We start from the raw sequence: 16,017 nt of genomic DNA, 5'->3' as shown, positions 1-16,017 counted from the left end.
ACCTTCTTGCTAAGCCAACTGTCTTGCACCTTTCTCAGCTTGCATTGAACTTTGTGGCAGATATTACTGAATTCTGCTTTCCTCAAGATGACTGATTGTTCAGGTAAGCTTGGTGCACTCTGTGTTTTTCATTGAGCAGCTGCTTGATCTCCTCGTTTTCATCGCACCAATCCTGGTTCTTGCACTTGTTTGTGCTAAGGATGTTGTAGGCAGATGAGTAGATACCATTTCGGAGGAAGGCCCAACTCTCCTCGATGTTGTCATGCATGTTCTTTTCGTATATCTCGTCTCGTCTTCTTCCGCTTATCCGGGACCGGGTCGCGGAGGCAGCAGTCTAAGCATGGAAGCCCAAACTTCCCTTTCCCCAGACACCTCGGCCAGCTCCTCGGGAAGAACACCGAGGCGTTCCCAGGCCAGCCGAGAGACATAGTCCCTCCAGCGTGTCCTGGGTCTTCTCCGGGGCCTCCTCCCGGGGGGATATGCCTGGAACACCTCCCCAGGGAGGCGTCCAGGAGGCATCCGAAAAAGATGCCCGAGCCACCTCAGCTGGTTCCTCTCGATGTGGAGGAGCAGCGGCTCTACTCCGAGCTCCTCCCGAGTGACTGTGCTTCTCACCCTATCTCTAAGGGAGCGCCCAGCCACCCTGCGAAGGAAACTCATTTCAGCCGCTTGTATCCGCGATCTTGTTCTTTCTGTCATTACCCAAAGCTCATGACCATAGGTGAGAGTCGGAACGTAGATCGACCGGTAAATTGAGAGCTTCGCCTTTTGGCTCAGCTCCTTCTTCACCACGACGGACTGGTAAAGCGACCGCATCACTGTGGAGGCTGCACCGATCCGCCTGTCGATCTCACGCTCCATCCTTCCCTCACTCGTGAACAAGATCCCGAGATACTTAAACTCCTCCACTTGAGGCAGGACTTCTCCACCAACCTGGAGAGGGCAAGCCACCCTTTTCCGGTCGAGAACCATGGCCTCGGACTTGGAGGTGCTGATTCTCATCCCAGCCGCTTCACACTCGACTGCAAACCGCCCCAGTGCATGCTGAAGGTCCTGGTTTGAAGAAGCCAACAGGACAACATCATCCGCAAAAAGCAGAGATGAAATCCTGTGGTTCCCAAACAGGATTCCTTCCAGCCCCTGGCTGCGCCTAGAAATTCTGTCCATAAAAATTATGAACAGAACCGGTGACAAAGGGCAGCCCTGCCGGAGTCCAACATGCACTGGGAACAGGTCTGACTTACTGCCGGCAATGCGAACCAGACTCCTGCTCCGTTCGTACAGGGACCGGACAGCCCTTAGCAAAGAGCCCCGAACCCCATACTCCCGAAGCACCCCCCACAGAATACCACGGGGGACACGGTCGAATGCCTTCTCCAGATCCACAAAGCACATGTGGACTGGTTGGGCAAACTCCCATGAACCCTCGAGCACCCTATGAAGGGTATAGAGCTGGTCCAGTGTTCCGCGACCAGGACGAAAACCGCATTGTTCCTCCTGGATCCGAGGTTTGACTATTGGTCGAATTCTCCTCTCCAGTACCCTGGAGTAAACTTTCCCTGGGAGGCTGAGAAGTGTGATTCCCCTATAATTGGAGCACACTCTCCGGTCCCCTTTCTTAAAAAGAGGGACCACCACCCCAGTCTGCCACTCCAGAGGCACTGTCCCCGACCGCCACGCGATGTTGCAGAGGCGTGTCAACCAAGACAGCCCCACAACATCCAGAGACTTGAGATACTCAGGGCGGATCTCATCCACCCCCGGTGCCTTGCCACCGAGGAGCTTGCTAACCACCTCAGTGACTTCGGCTTGGGTAATGGACGAGTCCACCTCTGAGTCATCAGCCTCAGTCTCCTCAGTGGAAGACATGACGGTGGGATTGAGGAGATCCTCAAAGTATTCCTTCCACTGCCCGACAATGTCCCCAGTCGAGGTCAACAGCTCCCCACCCGCACTGTAAACAGTGTTGGCAGAGTACTGCTTCCCCCTCCTGAGGCGCCGGACGGTTTGCCAGAATTTCTTCGAGGCCGACCGATAGTCCTTCTCCATGGCCTCCCCGAACTCCTCCCAGTTCCGAGTTTTTGCCTCCGCAACTGTCCGAGCTGCAGCACGCCTGGCCTGCCGATACCCGTCGGCTGCCTCAGGAGTCCCGGAGGTCAACATGGCCCGATAGGATTCCTTCTTCAGCTTGACGGCATCCCTTACTTCCGGTGTCCACCACCGGGTTCAGGGATTGCCGCCACGACAGGCACCGGAGACCTTGCGGCCACAGCTCCGAACAGCTGCGTCCACAATGGAGGTAGAGAACATGGTCCACTCAGACTCAATGTCCCCCGCCTCCCTTGGAAGCTGGGAAAAGCTCTCCCGGAGGTGGGAGTTAAAGACCTCCCCAACAGAGTGCTCGGCCAGACGTTCCCAGCAGACCCTCACCATACGTTTAGGCCTGCCAGGTCTGTCCAACTTCCTCCTCCGCCAGCGGATCCAACTCACCACCAGGTGGTGATCAGTTGACAGCTCAGCCCCTCTCTTCACCCGAGTGTCCAAGACATAGGGTCGGAGATCAGATGAAACGACTACAAAGTCGATCATCGACCTCCGACCTAAGGTGTCCTGGTGCCACGTGCACTTATGGACACCCCTATGCTCGAACATGGTGTTCGTTATGGACAAACCGTGACTAGCACAGAAGTCCAATAACAAAACACCACTCGGGTTCAGATCGGGGAGGCCGTTCCTCCCAACCATGCCCCTCCAGGTGACACTGTCGTCGCCCACGTGAGCATTGAAGTCCCCCAGTAGCACAATGGAGTCCCCAGTCTGAGCACCCCTCAGTACCTCTCCCAGGGACTCCAAGAAGGCCGGATACTCTATACTGCTATTTGGCCCGTAGGCACAAACAACAGCAAGAGCCCTCTCCCCAATCCGAAGGCGCAGAGAGGCAACCCTCTCGTTCACTGGGGTAAACTCCAACACATGGCGGCTGAGCTGGGGAGCTATAAGCAAGCCCACACCAGCCCGCTGCCGCTCACCACGGGCGACTCCAGAGAAGTGGAAAGTCCAGCCCCTCTCGAGGAGCTGGGTTCCAGAGCCCAAGCTATGCATGGAGGTGAGCCCGACTATCTCTAGCCGGTACCTCTCAACCTCCCGCACAAGCTCAGGCTCCTTCCCCCCCAGCGAAGTGACATTCCATGTCCCAACAGCCAGCCGCTGTGACCGGGGATCAGGTCGTCGAGGCCCCTGCCTTCGACTGCCACCCAATCCACATTGCACCAAACCCCTACTGCTACCTCTGTGGGTGGTGAACCCACAGGAGGTCGGGCCCACGTCACTTCTTCGGGCTGAGCCCGGCCGGGCCCCATGGGCAAAGGCCCGGCCACCAAGCGCTCGCATACGAGCCCCAACCCCGGGCCTGGCTCCAGGGTGGGGCCCCGGCTGCGTCCTACCGGGCGACGTCACGGTCCTGGATTTTTTCTCCATAGGGGGTTTTTGGTGAACTGCTCTTGGTCTGGCCTGTCACCTAGGACCTGTCTGCCTTGGGAAACCCTACCAGGGGCATAATGCCCCCGACAACATAGCTCCTAGGATCATTCAAGCACACAAACCCCTCCACCACAATAAGGTGGCAGTTCTAGGAGGGGCTTTTCGTATATATTTTTCTCCGTCCCAGTTGGACATCAAACGAATCCTGTAAACGCATAACCTGTCTGAGCAGGAAAGAGTAGGTGGTGGTTGTATTATTTTACAGTCTTTTCGTATATAAGACTGTAAAATAATACAACCACCACCTACTCTTTCCTGCTCAGACAGGTTATGCGTTTACAGGATTCGTTTGATGTCCAACTGGGATGGAGAAAAATATTTCTAGCTATGGCAACATTATCTGTATAGTGACTGACACAATTATTTAAGAACTATAAATTCTACTAAGGGATAAAACAGCCATCAGTCCCTATTAAGTTTAACAGAATTTTGAGCCAAGCATGAAGATGAAAAACAACGAAACATTCTATAATACTGGATATAAGAATCACTCACACTTCCAAGCAAGAGAACAAGCGATAGATTTTTATTGGAGAATGCTTGGACAATGGGCAACACAGTGGTGTAGTGGTTAGCACTGTCGCCTCACAGCAAGAAGGTTCTGGGTTTGAGCCCAGTGGCCAACAGGTGCCCTTCTGTGTGGAGTTCGCATGTTCTCCCCGTGCCTGTGTGAGTTTCCTCTGGGTGCAGCGGTTTCCCCCACAGTTCAAAGACGTGATTGTTAACATGGGCTGGCCTTAGGCTGAAGTGCTCTTGAGCAAGGCACCTAACCCCCAACTGCTCCCCGGACACTGTAGCATAGATGCCCACTGCTCTGGGTATGTGTGTGCTCATTGCTTACATGTGTGTGCATGTATGTGTTCATTGCTTCAGATTGGTTAAATGCAGAGAGGAATTTAACTGTGCTTAAATGTACTTGTGATAAATGTTTGTTGTTGTTGTTCTTCTTCTTCATACTTTGGGCCTGTTAATACCATTCACTGCATGAAAGCCATAGTCTTTTTGATTATTGTTGCCATTAGTGCGTATCCCTTCATGGCCACAAATTACCCATCTTCTAATGGTTACTTCCAGTATGATAATGCACCATGTCACAAACAAAAGTCTTCTCAAACTGGTTTCATGAACATGGCCATGAGTTCAATGTTCTTCAGTGGCCTTCCTGGTCACCAGATCTGAATCCAATACCTTTGGGATGTGGTAAAACAATTTGCAGCATGAAAATGGCAAAGTGGCAATATGAAATAATGGAATTATAATGGAATGTCCCCAACATCTTGTGGAATCCATGCCAAGAAGACTTGAGGCTGTTTTGAAAGTAAAAGGAGGCCCTAACCAGTATTAGGATACTGTTCCTAATAAAGTTCTCAGTGAGTGTATATGAGAAGTGCAAAAGTCCTTGAAACTCTGAGCTAAAACTGTACAATGTATTGTAAAAACAGTGCAGTATTTTCCTGAGACACACTGTAAATGTTTCCACATCTCTTCATTTAAAAAGGTTTAAATAAATAATGATATCAAGCAAAGTCCGTAGCCTGAACAATAGTGCAGAAGCCTCTCCTCATATAATTTTTTGTACAGAATGTGTGTGCTGTCAGCTGATTCAGTCAGCTGCTCCACTTCTTGCTATAATTTAATTTCAAAAGTAATGAGAAAAATAAATATGATATTTGGGAAAAAGAAAACTGCTGACATAACAGTAAGCAAACAACAATGAGACTGCAATAGAATTGTCAGAACTTGTTTTGGAACCATCACCAAAATTAATTGCATCATGACATTGTTGCAATGGAGGAAAAAAGGTCTAAACTGCAGAATTCTCGACTGTGTAATTCAGTGAACATAGAAGGAGCGACTACATTTACATGCAGTAATTCGGAGGATGTCTAATAAGATTCATTCTGAAAAGGAACCATTTCTATGCATATTAAAGTAACTATTCCATTAAGATTTATTGTTCACATGAAGAAATTGATTCTGAATGAAATAAATACCACATATTGGGTTCATTTCTTTCTTTCTGCCCTATAAAAATAAGTTCACTGGAAGACTGTTTACACTCTTACTGTAACTGAGTTATATTAAAAAAAGATAATGAGAGATTGAGCCTGTGTCTGAAATCACTCCCTACTCACTATATAGTGGACTATATAATGAGGTCGCCATTTTGTAGTGCTGTCCGAATGTATAGTGAGAATTATTACACCCTATATAGTGCAAAGTATCCCACAATGCATCACGAAAAGTAGTGTACAATCAGTGGTCAATAACCAAGTAACATATCCCATCATGCACTGCGGTTGCGCTTTCAGCGTTTCTTTCAGAAATCAAATCAAAAGCCTCAAATTCGATTTAATAAAAGGAAGCAGGAAAGAAGAACGTATTTAGCCTTAATTTAAAAGAACTGAAAGATGCAGCAGGCACAAAGTACTTTGTATTTATTAATATGGGAAATATGCTCAGTATAATATGTATCTCATCTCATTATCTCTAGCCGCTTTATCCTTCTACAGGGTCGCAGGCAAGCTGGAGCCTATCCCAGCTGACTACGGGCGAAAGGCGGGGTACACCCTGGACAAGTCGCCAGGTCATCACAGGGCTGACACATAGACACAGACAACCATTCACACCTACGGTCAATTTAGAGTCACCAGTTAACCTAACCTGCATGTCTTTGGACTGTGGGGGAAACCGGAGCACCCGGAGGAAACCCACGCGGACAACATGCAAACTCCGCACAGAAAGGCCCTCGCCGGCCCCGGGGCTCGAACCCAGGACCTTCTTGCTGTGAGGCGACAGCGCTAACCACTACACCACCGTGCCGCCCTATAATATGTATTTATCACAAAAATACATGCATGTATTTATTATTTTGAAAACCCATCAGCCAACTGATCTGGCACGTTTTAATTGTGCGACAGTAATGATGTAAATAACAGTGCGACAGTAGTGTCTGAAAGCGGTTTTTTCATTTTGTCAATGAGCTCACTCTATAGTCCTCTAGTATATAGTAATTCCCTATATAGAGTAGGGAGTAGTGAATGAGTGAGTGATTTCAGACACAGGGTGAGTAATAGGTTAAAAAAGTAAAGACTTAAATGGAACAGCAGAGGGATGGAAGTTGGTTTATTATCAGCTATCAATTACATCAATTATTAATGCTCAAAAACTAGAGTGTGCATTCTTCATTATAACACAGTGCTGTTGAATCCTCCATTCTGATTGGTCGATTAATTTTTCTATGAGAGCACAGTAATTAGACTGTAGTTCTGGGTGTAATTCAAATCACAGGTTTATAGTAATATTAATGATTTCTTTTTAAACAACTAACATTTCTATAGTAGCTATAATTAATAAACATCAGTATATTTAATAATAATAATAATAATAATAATAATAATAATAATAATAACAACAACAACAACAACAACTCAATGTCAATTGATATTAATTTGTATGTCAGAAATACCCTTAAAATATACTGTGCCTGACAATTATTGGCACCCCTTGTAAAGATTAGTAAAAAGGATTATAAAAAAAAATCCACATTTTGGTGAAGTTGCTTCATCTCACATTGAAAAAATGAGAAAAATCCAACCTTTAATTGAAATAAATTTATTCCGAGAAAAACAAACCCCTCATCAAGAAATAATCATTTTCAACAAAAACACACATGCCACAATTACTGGTACCCTTGCATTTAATACTTGTACAACTTCTTTTTGCCAGTAAAATAGCATTGAGTTTTCTCCTATAATATTTTATAAGGTTGGAGAACACAGAACATGGCATCTGAGACCATTCCTCTTTACAGAATCTCTCCACATCATCCAGGGTCCTAGGCGGTCTCTTGTGCACTCTCCTCTTCAGCTCACCCCACAGGTTTTCAGTGGGGTTCAGGTCAGGGGACTGAGATGGCCATGGCAGACGCTTGATTCTCTGGTCAGCTTTTGCACTGATTTGGACATATGCTTCAGATCATTGTCCTGTCAGAAGATCCAATGATGACCTAAGTTTTAGTTTCTTGGTAGAAGCAGCCAAATTTTGATTTAAAATGTCCTGGTATTTCATGGAGTCTATGATGCCATGTACCCTAATAAGTTTTCCAGGGTATTTGGAGGAAAAACAGCCCCCAAACATCACAGAACTTCCACCATACTGTACTTTACAGTTGGGAGCAGGTTCTTTTCAATACAGCCATCCTTCTTTTTATGCCAAACCTACCTTGAGTGCTTATTGCCACAAGCTCCTGTTTTGTGGTTCCATTCGACCACAGATCATGGTTCTAGTCAAAGTGTTTTTGTTTTTTTTAATGTTTGTGGTTAACTGACAGAAAAGGCCCTTACAGAAAAAACACATGAACTTCACATGTGATTTCTCACATGTGAAATATGTGGAAAATGTGTTTTGCACATGGGAAACATGTTATTTGCACATGGGAAACATGTGGTTTTGGCCCAATTTTATGTGAATCACATGTGGGAATGTTTTCCAGATGTGGTAACATGTTTTCCACATGTTAAAAAATCTGATACCATGTATTCCACTTGTGGCAACATGTGATCACATGTGAAATACATGGGAAATTCATGTGTTTTTTCTGTAAGGGGGCTTTTCTTTCTGGAATACCTTCCAAATAATCTGTTGGCAAGGAGGTGGCATCTGATGCTAGTTTTGGAGACTTGGTAACCCCAAGATTTTACTTTTTGTGATGAGATCGAGATGCTGACCTCTTCTGCTCCTCGGACCTGCCTAATCCATCCTGGTGCCCTATGTCTGGCTTGAGTCTCATCGCATTGCTCCTGTGGAGGATGGCCCCGCATGGACAGTTGAAAGTCGCACTTGGAAGATGCTCTGGACACTTACAGTAATGCTTTTATGGCTGAGGACTACAGTTGACTTGCTAACTTTAGGACTGCAGTTGTCATGAACAGTTTTGCACTCAAGTTTCCATCAATGAACAGTTTATAACGTCAACAAAACAGACTTCATGTTAAAACTGTTAAAAATGTTATAAATCACGTTGTCTGTTATCACTCAAATGAGGATGGGTTCCCTTTTGAGTCTGGTTCCTCTCAAGGTTTCTTCCTCATGTCATCTGAGGGAGTTTTTTCCTTGCCACCATCACCACAGGCTTGCTCATTGGGGATAGATTAGGGATAAAATTAGCTCATGTTAAAGTTATTAAAATTCTGTAAAGCTGCTTTGCAACGATGTCTATTGTTAAAAGTGCTATAAAAATAAACTTGACTTTTTCTTGTAATTCACCAACAGTGATCCTCATCACTGTACACGGGGGCAAAATAAACTCGGGTCCTCTTACAGGCAAGTTTGTAACAGTTCCAGTTGGTGTCCACTTTTTTATTATTGCCCTCACAGTAGAAATGGACCTTTTCAGGTGAGTAGCTATTTTTCTATAACCATTCCCTGACTTATGAAGGCCAACATACTTGTCCCTCATTTGGTTTGTGTTCTTTTAACTTTCCTATGTTGATGGATAACTAAAGAAATGTGGCCTCTGTCTCACCTCATATTTGTTCCCCAGTTAATCAAGAAGTCATGGATTACAGCTTGAAAGTTCCTACACACTCCAATCAACTCAACCATGTACAATTTAAATGGGAAACATGATTAAGTTACATTGTGTTCACTATAATTTCCAGGGGTACCAATAATAGTGCACGTTTTGTTAAAAATGATTTCTCAATAAGGCATTGATTTTGAAAAAAGGGGAAAATTGTGACTCTCTGGGTAATAAGAGTGTGGATTAGAGAGAATTCTTCCATCAGCTAAACACACAGAAGACCTTTCAGAACAAGATACTGCCTTAGTAAACTTAGAAGAAAAGCCAGAGATTGCAGGGCTATATAAACACCAGTGTGTAATGACTAATGAGTGTGTGAGTGGCTCTGGTAGCACAGAGTAGCATTGTAAATTATTCAAAGGACATAAAGCCACTACTCTCTGTCCTTTTCAGGATAATACATGAAGAGAATGAATGGAAATGAAGTTGGTCACCTGGTTAAAGGGGCAAAAGTTCAAACTTTTAATTAAGTGAGAGAAAATGTCAAGGCCAGGAGGTGAGAAGCACTGCTCTGTCTTGGCAGGACACAATGTATGTATGTGTTTGTGTATGTGCGCGCGTGTCTTTGGGTATTTGAAAATGTGCACGTCACACCATCTCCTTGTGTATGTTTAGCCCTACTAAACCATTCATGACTGTAAGAATAGGTTCTAATAATTTCCAATACAGACTTTTTTCCACTATATGTACAATTCAGAGGCAGCCACCTTTCTCAAACTGCACACGCCCATCAATGTTGGCATGGCAAAACAACTTTTGAGCTTACAGACTCATCTTAATAGTTAAATGAGTATAGTGAGAACTACAGACTTAAATGCTGTGTCTCAGTAACAAATGATTCTGACTTTGAATTTAATTTAACCTTGATTTTTCTCTTGTGCAATAAGCGATGAGCAGTATTTAATCCAGCATCATTGTCTGACTATTTCATGTAACCATGAGATATCAGGATGAAATTTATTCTTTGGGCTGTAAATAAACTGAGAAATCAATGCAATACTGTTAAATATTAAATACGTAAATGTGGCGCATAATTTCTATAAAGTCAGCAAAGGACATCAGAGGAGACAACACCTTAACAGCAGACACAATGACTGAATTTTCTTATGGATGAAATTATGATCAACACTTAACATGAGCTATAAGAGTAGCAAATGAATGCTTGCTCAGTAAATCAGGGTGGGTCAAAGAATCCAATATAATACTCTTTAAATAAGGATTCATGACCGATGGAGTTTTAGATTTTTCTTGAACAATTAAGAAATTTATTTGTTCTCTAATTTGGTTGAGAGGTAGTGAACAACAATCATATTTATCACTTTTGCTCTGTGTTTAGTTTTAACAGACTGGAAAATTACACCAAAAAACACAAATTCTATTACAAAAATACACACATTGAGGGAGACCAAGGATTATAGTTTTGTTTAGCAGAGCAACTGTCTTGTCTTCAACCAGAGCTTAGCTTTTTGCCAGCCAGATACAAGATAAGCTCTGGTAGGTTGTGTTGTGCTTGTGATTCCACAGAATGAGCACAGTTACATCACGATTTTCAGACAGTCATAATGTTGGATAGACAACTAACGCTCGCAAAATGGCAAGCTCTTTTTGAAAGGTTTTGCTCTTTCATATGGTATACAAGAGTCACATGCACAATTGAGTTATTTTATTCTCATAACATGGGTAATGGATAGTTATAGCCATATTGCAAAATTCATACTACTGCACTAAATACTTTGTCAGCACATAAGTATATGTATCATTATCGTTTAGGTATATTATTTATTGTGTGCTAAGGGACTTGAGACACAGCCTTGCAGTCTCTCTGAATGTGTTTTGATTGGGTACGCTCAGCCATTAAATTAATCCACATGGTGGAACAATCCACGTAATGAAATGTTCTTCCACAAGTAGACTGTAATCGCATTTTTCTACCAGAGAGGGCTAAACTCCAAAATCTTACCCCCATAGCTTTAATTACCATCGTCTATACAGGAAGATGTAATTGTAAAATACTTGTATATGAACATTTTTATACTTAGTGTTAACCATTTGAATGTATTTGGCCATTTTTAAAAAATATATAACAATAATTCAAGGCAAGGCTTGACAGACTGGGAGAGTGATGGGGCTTGTGAATAGCAAAATCAGACTTTCTTGTGCTATGCAATCAGCCATTATTAAACATATATATCACATTTCCTTTTGCACCAAAACACTTTTGAATATTTTAACAAAATAAATAATGTTTCAACTGAAAGCATCAACAATATGGCCTTCTTCTTAGCACGTCAGCATCACTTTCTAGACATCATTAATGAAATATTAAAATATATTTAAACTTACTTGGACATGGCTTGGGCTGAGTGTTGCCATGGGAATAGGATGCTGCCGACGGCAACACGGTAGCTGTAAACTCCCAGCAGGCCGAGTGCCAAGGCGATCTTAGACACCAGTGAACAGTGCCGCTGGACCAGAAGGAAAATCAGCAGCAGAGAGAGTACAGACAGTAGAGACAGAACCACCTTATGATCTCCACTGTGAAACAAACACACACACACACACACACACACTGAACAACACTGGGCACTTTCCTCAGAAAATGTCAGAGGCTCCTTCTGTCTAAAACTTATGTTTTTTGAGTCTCCAAAAGCCAGACACTATGGATTCAACAATAAAGCTGGTGCCTGACTAGATGTGCATGGCACATAAAATGAGAATGTAATAAATCTCTAATAAAAGCTGGCTGAAAACTGTGGTAATTTATATTTACAAGTCTCTGAGGTAGTTTCTGTTTTTCATTCAATTTGTTGCTTGGTAGCAACTTTAATATCTCATCTTATAAGTATTCTTATCATTTAAAGTTTAGTGGAATGTGAAACTTCCTCTGAGATTTAAAAAAAAAAAACCCACTGTGATCTCATAACCTACTAGAGCACATGTAAGTAAACCAAATTCACATGCCATCTAATTATCGTGGTTTTAACACATCTAATAATACTATTAGCATAATCACAACAGCCAAGGTACCAAGTTAGCGGATATGGTGAAAGATACTCCTCTTTAAAAGAGCATTTCAGCATATGACTGTCATTTAATATGTTATTTGGGATATTATATAAGTTTTCTCTAGAGCAGAATTGCTTTTCTCAGCTTCAGTGATTAAGCAGAATTCAAAATCCTGCACAGTTGTCATGTCTAATTTTATCAGAGTTCTGTATTTACAATACAAAGCATGAATCACACACTGAGAATCCCTGTCACGATTAATCTTGTACCAATTGGACCAGCATTAATGGTTGCAAGGTTTCTTTATGGTTAAAGACAAAAAATATATATTCTCTTACATAATGGCAAATGGAGAACCAAAAGAAAATAAATATTGTTTTCCTCACTGTCTTTCCAAAAAGATTCAGAACATATCAAATAGTACTCAAGAGCTACAAGAAAGGATGTTAATGTACTGGAGAAAAATGATGTAGATTTATGAATGTGTAGACTTCAGATGGAGCATTATAAGAGTGAGCTGAAAGGAGTAGCACAGGATACCCACCAAATAAGAACCCTGTGATTTATGTCCATATCTAATCTACACCAAATGACAGAAATAAGTTTTTCATTCTTTTAGTATCAACAGAATTGAAAGTTAAGCTAGGTTTAATGATTTCTGGCCCAGTTTCGCAGTTGCAGACAAAAATCGAACATCATAAAAAAAAACCTCTTTGGTTCTAAGATGAACAGTGTTAATTTTCACAATAATTTTAAATTTAGTTTTAGTCTTAGTCGTTTACTGAAAACCGTAGTTGGTATTAGTCATATTTTAGTCTTTTTTGTTTTGTTTTAGACAATTTTGCCAGTGGAACTCAGTTTTAATTTTAGTCATAATTTTCTCAGACAGGTTCATGATACTGTAATGGATTTTGCTGAAGGATATTTCTCCTGGCTGTAAAACTTCCCTTGAGAAATAAGCATACCTTGACCTATATGTTTAGTCAGAATGTGTTACTGATTTACTGTACTGTCTGAGTCATTTAATGAAACTGATTGTGTTCAGTATAGGTTTTCTATTTCTTTTAACTCAGTAATTTGTTAAATATTAATATAAACATTTGACCCTGATACTTAATTATATTGTTGTTGCAGTTAAGAGTTATCCCCCCCTGCTTTAGTGGTTTTGCTTGTATAAAATATCCCCTGTCTGATATTGTAATGGTACACTCCATTTAGCGTTCATGGATGTGGGTATTATACTAACAGAAATAAGACTGTCAGGTTAGAAGTAACATAGTTTTCTGACTGAAATTTTAATGGAACAACTATAATTTTTAATGGTCAATTTTGGATTAGTAAAGGTTTGCTTGAAGATTTTTTTTTCGGAGAAGTTTTTTGCATTACTTTTGTTACAAGTAACCTGCTCTGTAAGCAGCCAAAAGAACAGAAGAAGAGCTATTACACATACTTCTTTCATATATCATATGAAAAAAACACCTAACTAGGTTGCCAGCTATTTCATCTCGTCTTTATTCATCAGGGAATGAAGAACAGAGATTTCACCATAATTTTCATTGTAAAATATTTTTCATTTAAGTTGTCGTTACAATTTAGTCATGAAATAAAAGGTCATCAACAAACACTTATTGTCAAAATTTTTATTGACAAAATTAACACTGGAGTTGAGATCTACAGTATTAGAATGCATGCTAAGTGCTTTCTGCCACGTTCTGGCAGTGTCTGAAATTTCTGATTGAAATCTCCACCAATAAGAGGACAGCATAAAATGAAACAAAACTCAAAAATAATATTTTTTTTTATTTATGTTTGACCAAGTGATCATTTAAACTTTGGTCCTGGCACACTCAGATGGCTGCTTGACATGTTCAGTGAATGTGTGAGCTCTAACAAGATCCCCAAGATATGGAGTAGAGCAAGAGTCATTGCCCTACTGAAACCTGGCAAAGACTCAGCAAACCCTAAGAGCTACAGGCCAATTTCCTTACTTTGCCACACATACAAGCTCTTCAAACACCTTCTTCTGAGCTGCATAGCCTTGTTTGTGGATGACCATCTCATCCCAGAACAGGCAGGTTTCAGACCTGGAAAGTCATGCACTGGTCAACTCTTGAACCTCATGCAGTTCATTGAAGATGGTTTCAAGAATGGAAAAATCACAGGTGCTGCATTTGTTGATCTTCCTGCAGCATACGACACAGTCAACCACAAAATTCTTACTAAGAAATTGTAGGAGATAACCTCAGATGTGAAACTGACCGAATTGATTTGCAACACGTTGTCAAATAGGAGAGTCTTCGTGGACCTTGGTGGCAGATGGAGTCAATGGTGGACACAGAAGAACGGCCTTCCACAAGGGAGTGTCCTTGCTCCTCTGTTGTTTAATATCTATACTAATGGCCAACCCATCCACCCAGGTACCAGAAGCTTCCTCTATGCTGATGACTTGTGCATTGCAACTCATAAGCATACCTTTGAAGAAGTAGAAGATTCCCTCAGCAATGCTCTGGACAGTCTCATCCCTTACTATGCCACAAACCATCTCAGAGCTAACCCAGACAAAACACAAATATGCGCTTTTCATCTGAAGAACAGGGAAGCCAACTGCCAACTACAGATTAGTTGGTATGGTAAACGGCTGCAGCACATCACCTAGCCTGTCTGCTTAGGGGTTACACTTGACCGGTCCCTCACATACAAGGACCATATCACCAAGACCAGGTCAAAGGTGGGATCAAGGAATAGTATCCTCAGGAAGCTGACCAATACCAAGTGAGGTGTTGATGCTAAGACAATCTGTACTACAGCCCTGGCTTTATGCTTCTCTACAGCAGAGTATGCTTCACTGGTCTGGAGTAGATCAGCTCATGCCACCAAAATTGACCCAGCTTTGAATGCTGCCTGCTGGGCTGTCACTGGCTGCATGAAACCCATGAAGGTAGATGACCTTTACTTGCTGTGTGGCATTGCACCCACTAGCATTAGAAGGACTGTTACATCCCAGAAAGAGAAACTGAAACAGGAAAGTGACCCTCACCACCCTCTTTTCAACCATGTGCCAATGGGAAAGAGGCTGAAATCAAGGCACAGCTGCATACATTCTGTTGAGCCACTGAACAGCAGTCCTCACAGCCAGCGACTGACCCTGTGGACCAAACATCTTGCCCAAGCACCACACAGGGTGTCCATCAGCCCTAAGGAAACCCTTCCCCCTGGCTCCAGCAAAGCATTGCCCTTCTGGTCATGTCTTAACCATATGAGAACTGTTGTAAGCCACTGCAAAACCAATGTAGTGAAGTGGGGATATAGAGAGAATGATGACACCAGCTGCCTGTGTGGAGAAGAGCAGACTATGCAACATCTACTGTACTAGTTTGCCCACATCTATCAGATCCCTGCATCCAAGAAGACCTGGAAGCATTGTCCCCCTGTGTGAAACCATGCGTCCAACACTGGACAGGGACAGTTTAATCTAAAGTTGTTGCGTAGTGACTTGAGAAGAAGAAGAATCATTTAAAACACCACAACCCATGCTAATGGACAGAAAAAAATCTCTAGTACTTCAAGCTCACTTTGAAAACTGGTCATTCCATGCTGTGTTCTTTTACTCAGCAATGAATAGTTCCAGATTGCACTTCTTTGCTTTTTAAAATGTTTTCTCTAGACATAATATTGTTGTCTATTACACCCAGAGCTTATTTCTTTTTATGTGACACTGACTGATGACATAATAATAACATATTAATTTAAATACTATGTTATAATAATAATTTTTTCTGTAATGGCTTTGTTGCACAGTCTCTTAGATAATTTGACCAAGATTTTATTGGGATCATCTCCTACAATGTGGCAAGTAATAATCTTAAAAGACAGCTGAAAAAACAGTG

At 42.3% G+C, this 16,017-nt stretch overlaps 1 protein-coding gene across 10 annotated transcripts in view; it reads right to left on the bottom strand.

Annotated features, from left to right (window-relative positions):
- The window catches only part of pigg (phosphatidylinositol glycan anchor biosynthesis class G), a 427,330-nt gene that overhangs the window by 94,231 nt on the left and 317,082 nt on the right, over positions 1–16,017 (bottom strand). For all 10 annotated transcript variants that reach the window (XR_009655235.1, XR_009655238.1, XR_009655237.1 and 7 more), the window contains one exon: positions 11,468–11,659. Coding sequence is in view for 4 of the 10 variants with exons in the window: in XM_060927883.1 (XP_060783866.1) it covers positions 11,468–11,659 (192 nt within the window). In the remaining 6 variants the exon portion in view is untranslated. The remainder of the gene's footprint in view (positions 1–11,467; positions 11,660–16,017) is intronic.

This window comes from Neoarius graeffei, chromosome 8 (assembly GCF_027579695.1).
Source record: "Neoarius graeffei isolate fNeoGra1 chromosome 8, fNeoGra1.pri, whole genome shotgun sequence".
Taxonomy (NCBI): Eukaryota; Metazoa; Chordata; class Actinopteri; order Siluriformes; family Ariidae; genus Neoarius; species Neoarius graeffei.
This window is presented reverse-complemented; position numbering and strand designations above follow the sequence as displayed.